Raw genomic sequence first — 23,025 nt, 5'->3', positions numbered from 1 at the left:
AGAAGGACAAGAGCAGCTATGTCACGGGAACACTATCAACCCGAAGTCACACACCACACACGTTCCTTCATCATCACTGAGTCAATATCGTAGAATTCCTTAACAAACTATTGTGGGAGCACCATCATCACAAGGACTTCAGGGATTGAAGGAGATGATCCGCCACCACCTTCTCAGGGCAATTAAGGATGAGTAATAAATGCTGGCATTGCCAACATCACCCACATCCCAAGAACAATTGTTTTAAGTTCCTTCTTTCTGTTCGAGGGGATCATCAATTCTGTTCTACTCAGACATGCACAAATGTGTAATTTCAGCAAAGATCTCTGAATAACTATCAGGAACCCTGCTCAATTCTCCACCCCAGGTCGCTGAGACTATTGCAGCACCCCATTGAGATCAGTTAACTTAGTGCAGACTTTGGGGGAGTGTGGTCTGTATGGCTCAGTTAGTCAGTGGGAAAACCGTTTTTAAAAATCCGCATCAAAAATATTCCACTTAATGAGAAAGCCTCACTCGAAATGAGTCAGTTTGACTGATCGGGAACTCGGTGTGTTCAATAGGTGCTATGATAATCCAGAGTATATTTACACTCCGGCCACATTATTGGGAACCAGTGAGATGAGCGGACAGAAAACACAGCGCAGGCCAGGTAAGAAATTAATGAACATCGTCTCCTCCCTTGCAAGGCCTTTGGCCTCAGGTCACTCCTTACCCGCGCCTGTACTGTGCCCATGGTGCCCCGGGCTCCTCGCTAACCTCCCGCCGGACTCTAGGGTGTCGGCCACTGATTTACAGGCGGTTGTCTCCGAGTTGGGTTTTATTATTAACCGTTTCTCACGAACGTCGGTCAGAACTCCGGCGAGGCACCAAGGACGCCGCCATGACACGTCACGTGACCAGCCGCTCTTCGCCGCTGATTGGCTGAAAGCTGTGCGTGGACAGCCAATCCCAACTCCAGCCGAGCTGTCAATCATTGGCTGCAGGTCATTGTCGGATTCAGAATCTCCGCGTCGGAGGCCATTCAGCCCAAGGTGCCTGTGCTGGCTCTTTGAAAGAGCGGTCCAATTAATCCTACTGCCCACAGCACTGCAATTTTTTTCTTATACAAGTATATGCTCAATTCACTTTTGAAAGTTGTTATTGAATCAGCTTCCACCACACTCTATTAAAACCCTTCATAATTTTGAACATCTTTATTAACCTACTCTGCTCTAACAAGAACAATCTCAGCACATAACTGAAGTCTCACATCCCTGGTAGCAATCTGGTATATTTCTCTGCACCCTCTACAAGGCCTTCACATCATTCCTAAAGTGTTGTGACCAGAATTGTATGCAATACTCTTATCTAATTGAAAATAGCTTTATCCCGTCAACTACCATTATTCTCCATTGTTCTTTCTCCTTAATGTTCATTTAATTACAAGAGGTATAACTGATCAGTGGATTTATCATTACTGCTGTCTTACTCTTCCATTGGTCCTGATCAGTTATTTCTGGATTACTTGTCAATTCTGATGCTCAATACATTGGTCTTTAGAATTGATTATTATTGTAGTGTCATAGCTAATGGAGTCACCTGCTGATTTATATTGACATTTCTATCAACATAAATCCTACCTGTTTTCAATCAGAGGTTGATCACATGATGTATGCTGCTCTGGCTTGCAACTACTATCCTTGGACAGCAACCTAAAGTCAAAAAGTAATAATTTTGGAGGGGGGTAGGAGAGAGAATGGGCTTCTGTTACATTATTGAAAATTCTTCCATCCTTACTCAATATGCAGTTAATCATATTTATGTCTAAGGAATTATGCATGTTCTTCAATTTATACATAATTTAAAATAATTATGGTATATTTGCACATTGAACTGTCACTGAAATTCTTTTGCTTACAGTAACAAGTGTTGCTCACTGTATGCCCAACTAGCCTTCACATCTACGGTGCATATTGAATTTTTTTTTTTACTGTAGTGTCAGTTTGTAGCACTCCTACCGGAGTTAGAAGGTCGTAGGTTCAAGTCCCCTTCAAATGATTGAGCATATAATTTAGGTCAATATACCAGTGCCGTTCTGAGGGCATGCTGAAGAAGGTGCTGTCTTTCAGATATGATCAGGCAAATGTAAGAGAACCCACAGATCAATTTGAAAATTTCTCCCTTAACTAGGAAGGTCCCAGGTTTGATATCTGACCTGTGCCAAATTTGCTGATCCCCCAAGGCTTTTACCATTGCCTCAGTACCGAGACTGGTAGGAAGATCATTGAGGGTAGTCATTCCGGTTCCTTCCAATAGTCTCTGCTGCACTTGTGTGCCTAACAAATTAGGTCAGGCTCAGGCTGTGAGGCCAGCCAATAATTACTGGCAAGGCTCAAATATAAATAATGGCCACTTGAGTAAGTTACGAGAGAGCAAGCACTGCTCGTTGAACTTTACCCCAGCAAGAGGTACAGGGGACAAGTTGTCCAGAAGAGGGGAAAAAACAGACATTAGCTTAGTTCTGACTTCTACTAGTGAGAACAAAATCCCCTAGATGTACCACAACCTGAACAAATGCATGAACGAAGCACAAATTAATCTAAGCGAATGATTCCTGGACTTCAATTTGAAGGAAGAAAAAAGCCCCAACCTGTTCAATTTTTCCCCGATAGCTGTAATCTCCCAGTTCTAGTACCATCCTTGTAAATCTTTTTTGTACTCTCTAGTGCTTCTATGTCCTTTTTATAGTATGGAGGCCAGAACTGTGCACAGTACTCAGTGGCCAGACCAGGTCCTATACAAGTTTAACAACATTTTTGAATTCTATACCCCTAGAAATAAATCTGTGCTTAGTTAACATTTTTAATTGCTTTGCTTACCTGCAAAGCTGCTTTTAATGATTTGTTCACCAGTATCCTAAAGTCTACCCCATTTATATGTATTTTTTTTATTTTCTAAGGTGTAGCATCATTTCACATTTGTCACTTAACTGCCCAGTCTACAAGTTTTCTAATGTCTTATTGTATTGTGTTGCATTCTTCCTCAGTGTTAGCTAGACTCCCCCAACCACAGTATCCTCTGCAAATTTTGATATATAAATGGAAATAAATTATATAAAAAAGGACTGTTCAACTGGAAGGGGGACTGAATTGCATGTGTGCCCTTGTCCAATTATTGCCTGGCCTCTAACCCTGCTTTACCAGAAGACTATAATTGGTTTTGCCTCCTCATATTATTAATTGATCTCCCATGGCATTTTATATTAAAAGTCTTACTTGTGTCCAAAAAAAGCTTCATGTCATCATCTTTTGTTGTACTTTTGTATCAACTTTTCTGTTAGAAATTCCTATGTTCACATTTATAGTAGAAAAACATATGTAAACTGGTCATGCTGAATTACATACTCCCACCAGTGGTGGCAGTGTAGCACCTCAGTTTGCATCGCCTATGCTTCAATCAACTCTACTTCTCTGTTTCCCAAATTATAAGTTTTGCTATTTAAACTATAAATAATATCAAGGCATTATTAAAAAAAATTGGAATGTTGGACTTTAAAATAGGGACTGAATTATATCTGTGCACCTTGGTACAATTATCCCCTGCTTCATCTGAAGAAACACTTACTCTTGACACCCTGTGTGAACAGTCACAGGATATTGACACATTATTGGAGATACAGTATTATTAAAGACCTCACGTGTTGAATCAGAGAACAACTTGTATTTAAAAAGCACCTTTAACGTAGTAAAACTTGCCATGGCACTTCACAGCAGCTTTATAAAACACAATTTGACACTGAGCCACACAAGGAGATATTAGACACCACACACTATTTTGGGTCTTACAGCAATACTTCAGGCACAGGAATAAAGAAAAGTACAATACAAATATTAATTGAATTTAATGTTTCTGGTGCTGCAAGACTGATTTAAGTCAGACCAAGATTTTAAGCATTAGTGGGGAATGTTTTGTATAAAGTTTTATCTCCTGAATTGGGAAATTGGACAATGGAGGTTCCACTGCATTTACAAATATTTAAAGTCAATACGCAAGCAGCACAGCAGGCAAAATACAAGTGTTAATTTACAGCAAAAAAAATCTTACATCGAGAGAAAGGTCAACCTGACCTGAACCTAGCAATATATTTCAAAGCAATAACAATTCATATTAAGAACTCAAAGCCAGCATTGATCATTCTACAAGATCTTCAGTTAACTAATGCAATCACAGCCTTGCTTCTTCGATTATATACACACAAATAAAAGGAGGAGTGCATGGGGGGGCGACAGCGTATGTACAAGGAGCAAGATAAAACTAATGTATACGTTGTTGGATTAAACTTGAAATCCACTACTTTAAAATCCAGTGATACAGCCAGAAATTCTGCAATATATTCTGCAATATACATAAATAATTTATAGAAGGTATCAGAATATAAATTCTTTTAGTGATAAATACCAATCTGAGTGGATGAACCATAAATAGTTGGGCACTAATCACTGTTGCTGTGGAAACTTATTTCACTGCATTGTTAACTAGATTCAAACATAGTCATGGCCTGCACAATACACAACACATCTGTTAAGGTACTTGAAAGCAGTTCAGTGGTGTGACAACAATCCTGTGTAATGATAACGTTTACAACTGGCTTTAAAGATTATTAAATTTGAGACCAGATTAACTAGGTTTCCTCTGGCAGAGTAAAGGTCTCATCACTGTGCAAAATAAGGCACACACTTGTGTCTAATCTAATTGGTCCATGGGTCAGTTTTGAGGTGTTCATTCTATTGGAAAAGGATTTCCTGTCAAATCCATTTTCCAAACTTCCTGTCGCCATTCAGAAATCATCCGAGCTGGTGAAGAAATAGATCTGTCTGCCTGAAGTCGCTGGACCCTGCTTTGGCAAAGCATCAGATACTTGCACCATTGGATCTGATGAGCTGGGGAACTCATAGCACCAGGAGTTAAATTCCACAGAGGAGAGTTGAGAAGTGAGGTAAGCCTGGTACTGGTTTGAGTTGGGTGGAAGGCTCAGGCATTTTCTCAGAGGCACGTTAACGTGAGCACTGGAAAATAAAAACATTACAACAAATTCAGTTCTTGTTTCAAATTAAGGTTCTATTAAATGGAGTTGAACCCCATAAAATGACAAAACACACAATTGCCTTGATAGAACACAATGCATTCCTAATGTTATTTCCTTCACAAGAGTGTAGTGTTCAATAAATTATAGAATGCAATTAAAGCAGTAGAAATCAACTAGTCAGCCAATGGAAGAAACCATCTTCCAGGGGCACAGCACACCTTTGAGATTTTCCAAAACTCTCATTCAAGAGTTGCAATCCAATTAATTGTGGAAAATTATTTTTTTATTGAAGCTATGATTTCAGACTGGTATGGTATATAATGGTAGGGCACGGAGTCAGCCTGGTTTTCCCCACACGGAGGGAGGCAATGAGAGTAAATCCATCCTGTCCTGAAGAAACGACAACTGTTTGTGCATCACTCCAACCTGACCGCTGAAAAGCCACATTGGTAGAAGCCAGAGTACAAGTCATGTGATTTTCTTTTTAGCTGGGTATAAGGTACGTGGAAAATGAGAACCAAATATTTTGAAAATAATAGGGAACAGCCTAAATTACTTTTCATCTCCAGGCTTCTCAAAACTGAGCTCATCAATCATGGCGTCAGTGATGAACTTAGTATACCAACCATATAAATATCTATTTCAGTTAACAGTTTGCTGGACACACTGGGATGACATAGTAGTTAATTATCCAGCAGAGATCTTTGCTCTGTGACAAGACTCATTGTCTTGCATCAACCCAACACATCTGCTCTACAAACTTCACATGTTTCCCTTTTCCATTCCTTCCTACTTTTGTAAAGCTATTTTACTTTGTGGTACTTCATAAAAGTCTTTGCTAAAGTCTAGGTATATTAAACCTACTTTATCTTCAAAGAACTCCAGCTTATTTGAAAAGGGTGATCTATAAATCCAGGATAACATTTTTTTCTATGTTCCTCTTTATGCCTCATTGAGAAAATAATAAAGGATCCTAGAGTGAACAATTACCAATGTCAAGCTCAAAGGTCATCATTCCCTGGGTTATCCTTCAATTCTTTTGGCACAATTAGCAATTCTCTTAAGATATTCAACAAAATGTGACTAATTTCAATTGCCAGCTCCTTTAAATAGTCTGTGTTGAAATCCATTAGTGTCCTTAGTCTGCCTATCACTTCTTGGTGAGTAATTTCAATATAGCTATGAATTTGTTCAGAATCTGGTCACCAGCAGATGTGGCTGTCCTGCGTCACATATTCTGCAACTTTTCAATCAACACAGTGAGACATTCACATCAAAAATATTAAATCGGAGCATAAACAGGAGTAAATTATAGAAATGCGACAGCGTTGCCATATTGAAAAGGAAACAAACTATTGTAACACTTTGAAATGGATCCTCAACAGAAATGATCTTGTGCAAGGCCAAGCATTAGGCGGTTACTATGTTCAGTTTACTAATGGCAACTGGCCAGTTTCTAATCCATTAGTTCAACATGCTCGCTGGGATATTCGGTTCAGGTTTTTGTTTTGCATACCCATTTCCAACACTGAAAGATGCATATTAAAAATGTATATAATAATATTTGCAGCCTGCCTGGTTTTAGACTGAGAGAAATATGGCAGCCCTACAACAGAGGCCTGTAAAATCTGGAAAAGTAAAAAGATCATGCGCAACCCAATGATGATACTCACTTATAAAGTCACCCTTCTCTTTAGTTGTTTCCAAACATATTTAAATTCTTGAGCCCATTACATGGGCCATTTGTTCCTATTTTGAGATAAAAATATTGCTGGGCTCCAGTCAAGTGTACACTATATAAGAAAAAGGGCTCTCCAGCACCCTGCAAATGTCATTGCCAATCATCTGGAAATATAAACTCCCAAAACAAAGCTTAAGATTTGTTTTCCCCAATTACATACCTAAAACGTGGCGGCAGTCCGAACCGTTTTGTTGCTCGATGACAAATGGCACCACCAATAATGCATAGTTGTTCACGCATCCAGCAAACATCCTGCGGGACATCAGGAAGCCACTCCACTAACCTGCAGATTTTCAAAGTACATTTAGTCACGGGAAAACCACAGCAGCTAAGTTATTACAGTTGACATTTTCAATTGCCGACTGCAATCAATCCAGCATTTGCCTAAAACCAACCTTCAAATGCCACTATAAAACAGGCAATTTCTCCACTCCCAACTAGTGCTGGTGTAAAGTCACAATCAGTCTGGCAAACTGCAGTACAAACCTCACTCTTGCCCCATACATACAAACTTCAGTTACAAACAAAATCTGGTTTCCTGCCTGCTGTATCTACTTCATTTATACTGTGGGGTAGATCCACAATAGATAACAAATAAAAACAGAAAATGCTGGGAGCACTCAGCAGGTCAGGCAGCATTCATTGAGAGAGAAACAGAGTTAACTGATGAAAGGTCATCAGCCTGAAATAGAAACATAGAAGATAGGAGCAGGAGTAGGCCATTCGGCCCCTCGAGCCTGCTCCGCCATTCAATGAGATCATGGCTGATCATCCAAATTCAGTACCCTGTCCCTGCCTTCTCCCCATATCCCTTGATCCCTTTAGCCTTAAGAAATAGATCTAACTCCTTCTTGAATATATTTAATGAATTGGCCTCAACTGCCTTTTGTGGTAGAGAATTCCACAGGTTCACCACTCTCGGTGAAGAAATTCCTCCTCATCTGTCCTAAATGGCTTACCCTTTATCTTTAGACTGTGACCCCTGGTTCTGCACTCCCCCACCATCAGGAACATCCTTCCTGCATCTAGTCTGTCTAGTCCTGTTAGAATTTTATAAGTTTCAATGAGATCTCCTCTCATTCTTCTAAACTCCAGCGAGTACAAGCCCAATCTCTCCTCATACGTCATTCCTGCCATCCCAGATATCAGTCTGGTGAATCTTCGCTGCACTCCCTCCATGGCAAGAACATCCTTCCTCAGATAAGGCGACCAAAACTGCACACAATACTCAAGGTGTGCTCTCACCAAGGCCCTGTACAACTGCAGCAAGACATCCTCGTTCCTGTACTCAAACCCTCTCGCTACGAAGGCCAACATACCATTTGCCTTCTTAACCACCTGCTGCACCTGCATGCTTACCTTCAGCGACTGGTGCACAAGGACACCCAGGTCTCGTTGCACTTCCCCTTCTCCCAATCTATTGCCGTTCAGATAATAATCTGCCTTCCTGTTTTTGCCAAAGTGGAGAACCTCGCATTTATCCACATTATACTGCATCTGCCATACATCTGCCCAATCACCCAACCTGTCCAAATCATACTGGAGTTTCTTGGCATCCTTCTCACAGCACACACGCCCACCCAGCTTTGTGTCGTCTGCAAACTTGGTGATATTACATCTAGTTCCCTCGTCTAGATCATTAATATATATTGTGAATAGCTGGGGTCCTAGCACCGATCCCTGCGGTACCCCACTAGTCACTGCCTGCCACTTGGGAAAAAATGTGAACTCTGTTTCTCTCTCCACAGATGCTGCCTGACCTGCTGAGTGTTTCCAGCATTTTCTGTTTTGATTTCAGATTTCCAGCATCCGCAGTATTTTGCTTTTGTTTTAATAGGTAACTGTGGGTAAACTACATGTGCATTTATTTTGGAATCACAGAAAGCTACTAAAGCAACTGCACGTCAACCCTGCAGATGTGCAGTTATTGCCAAGTCCCTTTGCCAGTCTGACCATAGATCTTTTCTGACATCCAGGGGAGATCTGAAATAGGAAATCCATATTCTTGTCTTCATGGGTCAGCTCAACTGTGTCAAGAGCAATCACAACCTACATGTCAGTGCAGCCACAATGCGTGTGGTGTCGCTGGCACATGGGCAAAACCCATCTCAAGTGGACTGAACACCACAAACAGCACCGGAAGAACAGGCTTCCCTCAGGTCCTGTCACATTTAACAGCAGGACCTAACATCGTGTCCTGGTTTCCCAGCCATAATCTGGCTTGCTGTTAGGCAGGTAGGTCTTCGGCACCAGGCCGCAGCCAGTGAGTGGAGAGGTGGGAGGGATCAGAGGCCTCTGGGAGTGCTCAGAAGGGCTGTGGAGGGAGATTGGAAGATCGGAAGAATCCGGGGGGGTGGGGGCGTCCGATCAAGGTGGGTGTAGCAGGTAACCTAGATCCAGCAGCTAAGTGGAAAGACACTTGCCTCCTGGATCCAGCAGTCTATGCCTCCTTTTAGCTGTCGGGTTAAATTTAAAATGGCGGTTAATTAAGGCACGCAGCCTCAGTGTAATATTTAAATGACCAATCTGACTGCCATCCCCAGTTAAAGCCGGAAGTGGGCAGGTTGGAGTCAGGTTTCAGATTTTTTTTTTTTTTTTTTTTTTTTTTTTTTTAATTTAAACATGCCACCTGAGCCAAACCCACCCGTTTTTGGGGGTTAAAATCTCCCCCCCCCCCCCCCCCCCCATATGTGTAACAAATAAGCTGCGCCGAGGCCCCTTTTGCCTGGTGGACTTCAGTGGTGCTGTGTGAAGAGGGGGAGTTTCCAGCTTTCCTGGTTAACGCTACTCCCTCAACCACTAACATCAGAGATGGATTGTCTGGTCATTCATTTCGTTGGTGTTTTTGGGGCCTTTGTGTGCGGATGTGGTGCCATGTTTGCCTATTGATTGTGAAGTGCTTTGGGACATCTTTAGCAGTGGGCCAAATAGCACAAAACTGTCCCTTATCAGCATTTATTGGCTCCAAATTGGCCATCTCATTCATAAGAGACCACAGGATATGGTGGTGGTGTGGTTATCCATCTCCTTTTCCCCACTGGGCCACTAACGCTTTGGAAGGTGGCAGGACACATTGAGAAGGCATTTAAAAAGCATATGGGATCCTTGACTTAATAAATAAATAGAGGCAGAGTATAAAAGCAAGGACGCTATGCTTAAACATTTATAACCTACCAGTTAGGCCCCAGCTGGTGTAATGTGTCCAATTCTGGGCACCACACTTTAGTAAGGAGTGTCAAGCTCAGAGAGGTGTTGTAGTGGTGATTTACTCAGATGGTACCAGGAATGTAGGACTTCAGTTATGAGGAGAGACTAGTGAAGCTGGGGTTGTTCTCCTTAGAGCAGAGAAGGTTAAGGGGAGATTTAGTAGAGGTGTTCAAAATCATGAATGGTTTAGATATAGTAAATGAGAAACTGTTTCCAGTGGCAGAAGGGAACAGATTTAAAAGGTAATTGGCAAAAGAACCAAAGGCAAGATGGAGAAGAATTTTTTTTATGTAGCGAGTTAGGATTATCTGAAATGCACTGCCTGAAAGGATCTTGTGTAATCAGATTCAATAATAACTTCTCAAAAGGGAATTTGATAAATACTTGAAGGGGGAAAATTTACAGGGCTTTGGGGAAAGAGCAGGAAAGTGGGACTAATTAGATAGCACTTTCAAAGAGCCAGCACAGGCATAATGGGTCGAATGGCCTTCTTCTGTGCCATATCATTCTATGATTTTAAGATGCAGCTTCTAACATTTAAAATTTTCCTCAAAAAAAGGGACTTTCTGGGGCATGCCTGACTGCTGGCTCACATGAACATTTACTTTCTTCAATATTGGTTGTAGATATTTTGAGATAATATGGTTGTTCCCAGGTGCAAATGCATTAACTGGTTTTATTTGATGATTCCTGCCACCATAATTGTGGAATTGCCACGGTTTGGATTTAAAATTGGGAGTGGGTTGGAGTAATCAGGCATTTTAACTTGAAATATATACTGTGATTCACTCAGGATTACAGCTGGCTCCAAAATGTCAATAAAATGGGCCGAAATGGCCTCTATCTGCACTGTAGATTCTGTGATTCTGTGAAAAGTAAGAAAGCTGTAGACTGCAGGAAGATATCAATGGACTGGTCAGGTGGGCTGAAAAGTGGCAAATGGAATTCATTCCAGTGAAGTGCGAGGTAATGCATTTGGGGAGGGCTAACAAGGCAAAGAAATACACAATAAATGGTAGGATACTGTAGTGTAGAGGAACAGAGGGACCTTGGAGTGCATGTCCACAGATCCCTGAAGGCAACAGGGCAGGTAGATAAGATAGTTAAGAAGGCATACAGGATGCTTTCCTTTATTAGCCGAGGCATAGAATAAAAAAAGGTTATGCCCGAATTTTATAAAACACTAGTTAAGCCACAGCTAGAGTACTGCGTATACTACTGGTCACCACATTACAGGAAAGATTTGATTGCACTAGGGAGGGTACAGAGGAGATTTAAGAGAATGTTGTCTGGGCTGGAGAATTTTAGCCATGAGGAAAGATTGGATAGGCTAGGGTTGTTTTCTTTGGAATAGAGGAGGCTGACCGGAGACCTAATTGAGGTGTTTAAAATTATCAGGGGCCTAGATAGAGTGGATAGGATGGACCGATTTCCCTTAGCAGAGAGGTCAATAACCAGGGGGCATAGATTTAAAATAATTGGTAGAAGGATTAGAAGGGAGTTGAGAATTTTCACCCAGAGGGTGATGGAGATCTGGAACTCACTGCCTGAAAGGGCGAGAGGCAGAAACCCTCATCACATTAAAAAGTACTTGGATATGCACTTGAAGCGCCATGGCCGACAAGGCTATGGACCAAAAGCTGGAACGTGGGGTTAGGCTGAATAGCTCTTTTTAGCCAGCACAGACATGAGGGACCAAATGGCCTCCTTCAGTGCTGTAAATTTCTATGATTCTATAAATGCACCAAACCAGGTGATGTAAATTTTAATGCTCGAGGGGCAGGACCTCAGAAAATAATTCTCACATCTCCAGCACTCTCAACGCCCTTAAATAATTTTGTTATCACTACTTCTGTTAACTGCACTTGTGTAGTGCAATAAAAATGATGGAATGTTGGGTAGATCTGCAGTGTAGGTTATGCCAGCGCATGTCCCACTGCACTCAGTCCAACTCATTGACTTCACATGTCACAGGTCTATATTCAGAGTGGTTTTTGAGTGGTCAGCTTTTTTGGTGCAGAGATTTTTTTTTTGAAGTTATTAAGTCAGCTTTTACTAGTTTTCTAGATTGGCATATGGTGTGCGTACGTGCGAGGGAGGGCTGGCTGCTCGGTCTACCTGTACATATCAGTGATATGAGGAGATGTGTTTTCTTGCTTGCTCGCCTCTGCAGAACCTACCCAGGCACTGGGGGAGTTCCACAGACAGAAATTAAGTTACCAAATGGGCATTAAAGAGGGAAGCAAACAACAAATAATGAAACACAAGTTCTCTAATGGCTCAAGTACATTTGGTGTGCAACACAAAAGTCCCTGCTGTGATCCAACAATTTCAGCAAATAAGCACATCTCTCACTGTAAAGCCAGTACAATCAAGCTGCTCAGAACACATACCTGCGGCTAAAAGAATAGGCAGACATCAACGGTAGTGTGTAAGGTAGCATCGCATAAGATGCCATTCTAACCAGGAAGAGGTTGCTAAGCTGTGCGTAAAGGCCGCTTTTCTCTTTACACGCTTCATGCAATGCTACAGGAAAAAGAGGAAAATATTAGAATTGAACTCTTTAGGCTGATTGCAGATATACTCTGGGCTTCTATGGAACTTCACTCCAGGAAGTATATTAGTTAACATAACACATTTCTTCAATTCCCAGATCGAACAGATGGTTTACGATTGGCTTAGGTTATTTGAACTTGCACATTTAAGCCCAACATTTCTCTTTTCACAATACCGTTACAAAGTCTTGGAGGTAGATTCTCAATTATTCTTTCATCCAGTGCTGATGACCAATGCTTTTTCCACAGTTGCTGGTTGTTTGATTTGGATTTTTCTGTTGAACCTCTGTCTGTAGCCATCACTGCCACCTCCTCTTCCATGAATTGCGTCGTGCTGTAATGATTGTCCCGATTTTCAGAGTAGGATGTGTCTGCTGCCCTCACTGATGTGAGAGAGATCAAGTCACCTGGAAGAATCGGGATTTTAAGCAGATCTGAGAAGCAAACAGAAAGAGGGTGGATTGGCGTACGAGGGAATATTTTAACAAGGCAAACATTTCAGCTTCAACTACACTGTGGAGATCAAAGACAACAGAAGTCAATACTTTTGAGGGCTGGAATACACACCAAAAATTTAGCACTTGTGCAAAGCCACTTAAACTTGTGTAATGTAAATCCAGAGTTAAGACCTTAATTAATTCTGGAGTGAACCAGAGTGCGATTCCCTCCTCCAGGGAATCTCCATTCTGATGTCAAGTCAGGCTCCATCTGGATTTAGGCTGCATTTACACTATAATTTTAGCATCAGTGAAAAGCAAAACTGTTACAAATACATCCAAAAACATCATGTTAACTTTTTTTTTTTTTTTAATTAATTATACTACATTTACACCTTTTTATGATGTAAAATTATGATTCATGATGATTATAGAAAAGTTCCGGTCTGTGAAAAAACCAGACCCCAGTCCTATGGAATTTTGACTGGGGATATAAATGTAGAAATGACCTGAACACGAGATGAACACGATTATTTTCTAAGCAATATATAAATCGAAATCCTGTGAAGAGAAATTCAAGACTTACTATTTTCTTTGAGGAATCGAAGTGCGTCGCCATAACCTTGATGGCACATTTCACCAAGCACCTGAAAATAGGTTACATCAAGTTTAAAAAAATATACAGGCTGCACAGGAAAAGCAAGAAATCTCAGATTAAGGCAGAATGTCTGTACAAATTCAAAGAAAACAAATGGCTGCAATACATCTCATTAACAGACCATAGTAACAGCAGGAATCTAAACACTGTACACAAGAACCAGCCAGCTGTTTGCTATACGTTCTAACAGAGCACTTACACAAGCTGGCCATGTGGTTTTCATTGTTCAGTTAAACTAGAATACATTTTAGTATAGAAAGGTCATATGTAATGAAGAAAAACCTTTCAAATTTGAAATAAACAAAAACACAGAAAATGCAGCGCTAGTGCACCAACTGTAAAAGAGAAAATATAGATTAATGTCCTGATGAAGGATCTATACTTGAAACATTAACCTGTCTTTTCTCTTGGACCTACTATGTATTTCCTGCAATTTCTATTCTTACGCCATTAAGAAATTAGTTTGATGGATGCACACAAAAACTGGGAGACAGGTGTCTGAAAGGGTGCAAGAAAGCAACTGTTTTCAGAATTGGATTTTATTTTTTGTGCAATGTCAAATCCAGACATTTGAAAAATAATTTGGCTGTGGCGTTGCCCATGGTTAGTTGATGAACACAAGTTAATTTTATATTTGGGGAAGAGACTTCAGAACCTGACTCCATCTAGTGGCCAGAGCCTGAAAATACATGAGGTAGTTGGATAAGTAAAATTGAGCAGGAAATGGGGGGCAATTTTAACCCTACCTCCCACCCAGTGGAAACCAGGTAGGGGAGCAGGTAAAATCGCCCAAGTTACTTCCCTGCCTGGAGCTGCTGGGAGCCGACAGGTTCCAATTTTCATCTGCTTTCTTGAGCAGGCAGCTTGGATACCTGCAAAACCACGTGGTCCTTTTTTAAACACATGCATGTCGAACCCAACTGCAGTTTTTAAGTAGGCAGCCTCAGCGGGAAGCAGCAGTGAGTTTCCCGCCAGGCCAACCCAGCTGGAAAGAAGATTGGGACTAGAAGAGGCCCAAAACGGCAAATTTTAAAAATAAAATACTTCCCTCTGGACCCCCAATAAGGAAGCTTCGTCCTCCCAGTGTGCGATCTTGCCCTCCTCCCACTCCACCCAAACGATCCCAAAATCGTGACAACAGGAAGCAAGATTTGTGGACGGGAAGAATGCACCCAAAGATAGATTAGTCAGAATAACGTTTGAATATGGTGTTTAATACATAATTCATCTGAAGGATTTTCGATAACCAAACAAGTGGGCAAATCTAGAAAGGCCAGAGTCCTTCCTTTTTTTTTTGAGCGGGGGTTGTTGTTGTTGTTGAATAGATGTGCAAGTGAGTCATCGTCTTCTTCAGCAGTCCCTCGGAACCGAGGATGACTTGCTTCCACACTAAAAATCAGTTCACAAGTGACCTAATGAGTCCATGCGGGACCTACAGTCTCTGTCACAGGTGGGGCAGACAGTGGTTGAAGGGGCGGGTGGGTGGGTGGGGTGCTTGGGTTGATGTGCTCTCTTTCCACTGTTTGCGCTGCCTGCGCTTGGCTTCCGCTTGCTCCCGGCGAAGAGACTCTAGGTGATCGGCGCCTTCCCGGATGCTTCTCTTCCACTTTGAGCAGTCTTGGGCCAGGGATTCCCAGGTGTAAGTGGGGATGTTGCATTTCCCCCCCCCCACCCCACCCCACCCCACCCCAAGGAGGCTTTGAGGGTGTCCTTGAAGCATTTCCTCTGCCCACCTGGGGCGCTCTTGCCATGTCGGAGCTCAGAGTAGAGCGCTTGTTTTGGGAGTCTCGTATCAGGCATGCGGACGATGTGACCCGTCCATCAGAGCTGATCGAGCGTGGTCAAAGCTTCGATGCTGGCCTGAGCGAGAACACAGACGTTGGTGCGCCTACCCTGCCAATGGATTTGCAGGATCTTGCGGAGGCAACGTTGATGGTACTTCTCCAGTGCATTGAGGTGCCTGCTGTCCACTAACAAATAGCTAATATTTTAAATTTAGTAAACCAAATATGTCAATAATCTGAAATACTGTAGATTTCAATTAAAGCTTCAGATATGAGCTAAAGGTTCCATCTACCTTTGGTTCTGGAGGGAAAAGTGCTCGGGTCAGTCGGTACAGGTTATTCAGGCTGAACTGGATGCTGGTGTTGGTGACTCGCAGTTCATGGAAGTTGGTGGGGTTGTCTCGAGGACAGATATCACTTTCTCCAGAGAACGGAGACACAGTAATTGTATTCTTCAATTTATACTGAGGCAAGTTGTCGGTGATCCCTCCATCCACATAACGCTAATAAACAAAAAGATAGAAAGGGGGTCAATTTTAAATTCAAGGCTATGGCTTTCAGATCAAAGCTGGGAGGTGGAGCTTCCAGTTCCATCTCAGAATTCCTTTCAGTTTACAGATCTGTACATGCTTTGGCTTTGAAACCCAAAGTTTCTTCCTAAGCCACAATTGCAAAATAGTTACTGTTTAAAAAAAGATAAAATATTAACTTTTAAGTGGGAAGACAAAAAAGTTGAGAGATTAAAACATTGAGTGCTAATAATGGAAACTTGCATAAAGAAGTGACTGCCCCATGTGAGGGAGCCAAATTAACAAAGATAATTATAAACCCAGGACGATTCAGCACGTTTTTGGATTTCAAACTTGCATGGTAACTTGTCCTGTATACAGTAAGCACAATAACACCAGGCTAGTCACCCAATTAGATTATTAGTTCTTACCATTTAAAAAAGGGACTGTACATCTTAATCTGGTGCTGTTTTTGGTAAGAATCATTTTTGTGCTTCTTTGAAACAAGAATTGACATGGGAAAAATAAAAAGTTAAAACTCTTTTAAAATGCAAAGAGCACCAGTAACAATTGTTCAAGAACTTTCACATTACTTACTGTACTGAACTGCTCAAATAAAGTTGCCAGTGAGCACGAACTACAGTTTCAAAATGTTCTAATAAACAAGGCTTCTGTTTCTCAGAGGTTGAGGGGGGTAGAATATGAAGTTAATACAGTGCAAAATTCATTTTTTAAACAACAAATGGGAGCGTTTCCTGCATTAAATAGGCAAAAAGAACTACAGGAAACACTTTTTTAAAATCCGGCACCAAGGGGGCCGGCGTGGTGCCGGTTTATCAAAAAATCCGGATTACAGAGAGGTATAGTGAAAGGTACGAGAACTCCGTACACAGCCACAGATCCAGGCTTCCCTGTTGCATAGCAACAGGTGCAGGAACCCTGGTTACAAGGCCACAGATCCAGGAACGGCCACTAATATGAAGTAAAACTTACCTGAACCTACTCCTGAATTTTGCTGGTTAACAGAGATTTCCGGTTATTTAGGTGCCAGTAAATCGAGAGTTTCCTGTAGTGTGTTTTTTTATGACTTTAGGTATGCAGGCTGTGTCCCCTCCTCCACCTCCCAACCTTGGAACCAACTCGAGTGAAGGTGAAAGCTATCCTTTCTGACCAAGTATCAAAATGGAGAAAGGCGTTATGGGAAAACAAGTCACAGATTGATCTGGTAATTAAGCAGATAAAGTGGGGGGAGGGGGTTATTCTAGAAGGAGTTAAACGTATGCAACATTCCAGTTGGGGCCTGCCCAATGCTTTATGCAATGGTGGGATTGCTTCTGATGACGTACCATTCATTGCTGTTTTTATGCAACTCAACACCCCATTTACCTTTTGACTACTGCTAGACCATTAGTGTGATGTTATTAGGGACCCATCTAATTTAACCCCAGGAATCCTATCCTAATTTGTCTTGGTCAGTGTTTTCCCCATTAATGCTGTAATCTAGGGAAATGTAAAGTTATGACATTTGGCAGATGGAAGGTTAATGTCGATTATGTGCTAAATGGAAATTTAGTCAGCCCTAGAATTCAAACACAGAATACAAATTTTACTATCTATATCCCTCCATGATTTGTTGACCACATACCTATGAAGTCTATCTTCAAGTTGCTGGTGTTCTCAGACTAGATCAGATCCCTGGGCAGTCCATTCTAAACATTCACCATCCTCTGAATTGGTTATACCTGATCTGTCTATTTACTTCCCCCACCCTACTCAGCTTCATCCCTTGTCCTCTTGTTGTTCTCAGAAGGGATGGTAAACAGTTTCTACAGGTCCAACTTATTATTACAGTAAGGATTTTTAATGATTCAATAAGATGCTCTCGATCTTCTCTGAAAAACTCAGCTTCTGTACTCTTTGTAGCTCAGGTGTCTGCTGTCAGCATTGCTGCATCTTTTCCAGTGCAATGATTTCCTTCTTATAAATATGGTGATTGCACATAACAGGGATGAACCAATGGCCTGTACATACTCACCATCACATCCTATGATTTGTGTTTTATTCCCTGCGCTAAGCAACCCAAGATCCTATTTGCCACTGCTTTACACTGTACAATTGGTATCAATACCAGCAAGCACTGTTCCTGTGCCATATCTTTGAAATGAACACCATTTCATTTGTAGTTTCAATGTTAATTCTCCTCCTCTAATCACTTTGCACTTCTCAACACTAATTTAATTAGTCATTTCTGACCACAACTTCTCAATCTATCTAGATCTCTCCGCACCCAATGGTTGCCCCAAGATGATGGTGGGTCGTCTTCTTGAATTGCTGGAGTCCTTGTGATGATGGTACTCAGAATTATGTTAGGTCCGGAATTGCAGAATTCTGACCCAGCGACATATATCCAAGTCAGGATGATGTGGAACTTGGAGGGGTTGGTGTTCCTCTTGGTTGCTCTTGTCCTTCTCGGAAGTAAAAATCACAGGGAAGGGAGATGCTGTTGAAGCAGGATTGGTGAATTACTGCATTGCATCCTGTACATCGTACATACTGCAAACGCAGTGAACCGGTGGTGGATATTGAGTCTAGTGTCAGGGGCATCAAAAGAACTGCTCTCTCCTGAATGGTGTTAAGCTTCAAGTTGTTGTGGCTGCACCAATCCAAGTGAGTGGTGAGTATTCCATCACAACCCTGACTTGAGACTTATAGATGTGGGAAAGGGACAAAGAGTCAGGAAATGAGTCATTTGTCACAGAGTACCGAGCCTTTGCTTTGCTCTTGCTGTTGGGGTGTTGATACTGCTGTTCCAGCTCAATTTCTGGTCACTGGGGGCCTCCAAGATGTTGATGATGGGGTACTTGGCGATGGTGGTGGCCTTGAAGGTCAAAAAGGAGCTGGCTGGACTTTCTCTTGTCTGTAATAGTCATTACCTAGCAATTATGTGCTGCAAATATTACCGTCACTTTTCAATCCAAGCCTCCATGTTATCCAGGTCCTACTGTAGGCTGGCATGGGCTGCATCCTCATCAAGGGACTTGTGAATAGAGCTGAACACTGGAATCTTTGATTTGTTTCACAAAACCATCTCCAGGATCACTTACCCCTGGGTGTGCTCCTTAACCATCTGGGTCAAAAAGCAGTCCATGACTACGTCCAGGAGGTAAATATCTTTGCTACTAATACCATTGTAGTCCTTACAGTTAATTCCCGAGGAGGTTAAAATCCCGCATGGTAATTGTGTTCACACTCAAAACATGCCTCCCTAATGAGATTGTACAGTTCAGCATCCATAGCCTCACTGACTTGGTGGCCTGTTGCAATTCCCAACAACTAGCTTCTCTTTTAATTCCTTATCTCCATCCATACTAAATCCAGGATTAATTATTTTCCTTGCCTTTGACCTGCACAGAACCTCAATTTACCATTGCAGTTGGAACTTTATTTCCTTAATTCATATAAAATTTAAACTACAACATCTTTCACAAGGGGAAAAAAAAAGCTTTCATTAACCCACAAAAAAAAATTAAACGCTGTAGCCAAGGGCACCATTTTGAATGCTGCTGATTAGCCTAGATACATAGGCAGAACCTGGGATCTAATCCTAGAAATGTGTTTAACTATGAACAGTTTTGCCTTTGTCTTTCTTACAGCTTGCTAATAGGATGTTTGATTAAATTATGTTAATAAAAAGTAACTGCCTCCTTAATGCTTTCATACATAAATATAATTGTTGTTAGGTACAGTCAAAGTCCATTCCGGACAGGGCTAGATGTTTCTGCCTATTTAACAGGAATGGACAAAAATCTAGTTCAAACATTTTCACTGTTCACCTTCACAATCTGATATTTTACAATACCCAGCACACTGCCAGTGTCTTACTCCCATAGGCCAGCTTCAGTTTCAAGAACCGCTTGTGACTGGACCTGGCACGGTGGCATAGTGGTTAGCACTGTTGCCTCACAGCGCCAGGGACCCGGGTTCAAATCTGGCCTCGGGTGACTGTGTGGAGTTTGCACATTCTCCCCGTGTTTGCGTGGGTTTCCTCCCACAGTCCAAAGATGTGCGGATTAGGTTGATTGGCCATGATAAAAATTGACCCTTAGTGTTAGGGGGGATTAAATATGTGGGGTTACAGGGATAGGGCTTGGGTGGGATGGCTGTCGGTGTAGGGACCGGGTGCTAGGGTTTGGATGATCAGCCATGATCTCGTTGAATGGCGGAGCAGGCTCGAAGGGCCGAATGGCCTACTCCTGCTCCTATCTTTTATGTTTCTATGTTTACCATCATTTGGGTCACGGTTCTCAGCCAAGCTACTGTCCTGTTGCAGAAAATGCACTTTGCTGAAGGGGTGGGAAGAGAAAGATCCCAAAATAGCTGTCTCTCAAGTCACCTTCATTTTCCCTTCTTTGCTATTACTATCCCATATCATTCTATGACCGAGCGGAACAGGCTCAAGGGGCTCAATGGCCTACTCCTATGGTCTGCTCCATGGCATCCTTCCATGCTGCTAAGTAACCAGTTACTGGAGTGATAGCACAGCACTCAAAGGACGCATCCAGTCCCTAATCGGCACCACCTCCTCAGAGCTTGACCAAGAATTGAAACTTGCTATAATGCGGACTGGTGATAGCAGTGGCATAGTCCGACTGACCACACCATCCAACCACTGTGATCAAGAGACTGCTACATGATTCAGGCAGGCTCCTACCGGAAAATTCAAAACAGAAACCCAAGTATATTTAGATTTTACACCCATTTATGTGTATGTTCCATTTCCAAGATAGAGTCAGCTCAATTACATCAATAACTTTGCATTGCACCTTGTCCTATATGCTTATATGTCTCACTCCTGCTGACCCTACATTTTTCATTTGTTGACATCAGAACTCATGGCACCATCTCCTACTCTGACTAATTTCTTCCACGGATCACAGAAATGTGGAACGCCTTACCTCCATCAGTCTTCTCTTCAACCTACAATGTACAGGCTTTTAAAAAAGTTTAGCAAAAATTTGCTTTATCTTGTTTTCGCTTTGAGGACATTAACTCTAGAAGATAATTGCCCGTAATTTGCAGTCAGTGGCAATGCAAAGGCGCTCACTGCTGACCCTGAAGAAAGCTGCCCAGAGAGAGATATCTCACAATCTGTGGGGAGAGGTTTGCCTTTGTTAACATTCATTTGATTTCAGTGCGCTGTAGTGGGAATTCCTAGTGCAATGCTGCTGTGACATCAACAAGCTGTCTAAGCAGCCAATCGCATTGCAGAATTCTCAGACAGGGAACCAGGAAATGAGAAGCTGCTTTTATTTGGAATTTTTTCAAATTTTACAGAGAGCGAAATAAAGATTGGGGCTCTCACTGGGGATAAGGTAGAAACTGAATAATTTTTAAAAGTTTGTTCCTATTTCAGTTTTTTTTTTAAATTGTAATTTTTAAATCATGAGAAATTTGACACTCGACATGTATAAAAGTTAGTTTTTCAGGGCCAGAACGTTTGTTTACCAGTCAATACGCTGTTAAAACCTCAGTTACACCTATTTCAACAAGGCTCAACATTTAATGGGTTATTTAACAGCGATATTACTGTGGAAAAGCCCAAGTTTTTGTCCGTTTCACTGATTACCGGCTTTGGGGTGGGGGGGAGAAAGAGAACGGGGGGGAGAATCACAGAATCACAGAAACCCCACAGTGCAGATAGAGGCCATTTCGGCCCATCGAGCCTGCACCGACACATATCCCACCCGATCCCCGTAACCCCTACACCAACACATATCCTTGTAACCCCACGTATTTAATCCCCCTAACACTAAGGGTCAATTTATCATAGCCAATCAACCTAACCCGCACATCTTTGGACTGTGGGAGGAAACCGGAGCACCCGGAGAAAACCCACGCAAACACGGGGAGAATGTGCAAACTCCACACAGACAGTCGCCCGAGGCCGGATTCGAACCCGGGTCTCTGGCGCTGTGAGGCAACAGTGCTAACCACTATGCCACCGAAGAGGGAAAGAAAGAGACCACAGTGCAGCCGATGTTGGAGCAGTTAAATGACTGACCGCAACTTCAGGATTTCCGCATTTAGACACGCATGTGCTAAATCCTGAAGTTGTGGTCAATTTCAGAGGGGTAATGACAGGTTGTTAGGTCGCCATCATTACCCACCGCAAATTCTGGGCCAATGCAAATTGGAGTTATTCTTCACAAAAGTTTTTTAATCTGCTTTCAGCAATCACCTGTTTCTCTGTAAAGGCAGGATTGTGAAGAATAGGTTCTTTACATTAGTTTGAGGGGGGGAAAACACTAAATAAAATGCCTCCCTCAAACTTTATAGCCTACAAAAGATCACATAGCCTACAAAAGATCACAGAGCCTATGTAAATTGCTCTTACAACGATAATCTCCTAATCCATCTCTTACCAACACAGTCATTGGTCAGAGCTGAAACACTATCTGATTACAAGAATGTCAACATGCAAAAACGTCAACATGCAAAATGTCAACATACAAAAACGCATAAAGAGGTACAAAATGTTCCTTTTAACTGTACTTTGTACCGTGGTTGACACTGCCCTCGACCGTGTCAGTTCTATCTCCCGCACCTCTGCCCTCACCCCCGCCCCTCCCTCCCGGAACCACGATAGGGTTCCCCTTGTCCTCACCTTTCACCCCACCAGCCTCCACATTCAACGGATCATCCTCCGGCATTTCCGCTACCTCCAAAGTGATCCCACCACCAAACGTATCTTCCCCTCCCCTTTCAGCATTCCGCAGGGACCGCTCTCTCCGAGACACCCTAGTCCACTCCTCTATCACCCCCAACAGCCCTTCCCCTTCGCCTGGCACCTTCCCGTGCAAGCGGAGGAGATGTAACACCTGCCCCTATACCTCCCCCCTCCCCACTGTCCAGGGCCCCAAACACCCCTTCCAGGTGAAACAGCGATTTACTTGTACTTCTCGCAATCTAGTATACTGTATTCGCTGCTCACGATGCGGTCTCCTCTACATTGGGGAGACCAAACGCAGATTGGGTGACCGCTTTGCGGAACACCTCCGTTCAGTCC

The 23,025-nt window shown here is 42.3% G+C and overlaps 2 protein-coding genes across 3 annotated transcripts in view; both read right to left on the bottom strand.

Moving 5' to 3' along the window:
• Positions 1–922, bottom strand: part of LOC147106070 (sorting and assembly machinery component 50 homolog B) — a 44,785-nt gene extending 43,863 nt beyond the window's left edge. The window contains exon 1 of the mRNA XM_086008809.1: positions 716–922. Within this exon, the coding sequence (XP_085864935.1) occupies positions 716–736 (21 nt within the window). The 5' untranslated portion in view covers positions 737–922. The remainder of the gene's footprint in view (positions 1–715) is intronic.
• Positions 923–3,864: 2,942 nt separating this feature from the next.
• Positions 3,865–23,025, bottom strand: part of pnpla3 (patatin-like phospholipase domain containing 3) — a 32,468-nt gene continuing 13,307 nt past the window's right edge. For both annotated transcript variants that reach the window (XM_086008807.1, XM_086008808.1), the window contains exons 4-9: positions 15,744–15,953; positions 13,595–13,655; positions 12,748–13,005; positions 12,410–12,542; positions 6,970–7,092; positions 3,865–5,048 (exon numbers count right to left, since the gene is read on the bottom strand). In XM_086008807.1, the coding sequence (XP_085864933.1) occupies positions 4,820–5,048; positions 6,970–7,092; positions 12,410–12,542; positions 12,748–13,005; positions 13,595–13,655; positions 15,744–15,953 (1,014 nt within the window). In that variant the 3' untranslated portion in view covers positions 3,865–4,819. The remainder of the gene's footprint in view (positions 5,049–6,969; positions 7,093–12,409; positions 12,543–12,747; positions 13,006–13,594; positions 13,656–15,743; positions 15,954–23,025) is intronic.

Source organism: Somniosus microcephalus, chromosome 16 (genome assembly GCF_052327205.1).
Source record: "Somniosus microcephalus isolate GS21.2 chromosome 16, FLI_Smic_1.0, whole genome shotgun sequence".
Lineage (NCBI taxonomy): Eukaryota > Metazoa > Chordata > Chondrichthyes > Squaliformes > Somniosidae > Somniosus > Somniosus microcephalus.
Note: the sequence above shows the minus strand (reverse complement) of the source record. Positions and strands in the feature narration are given on the sequence as shown.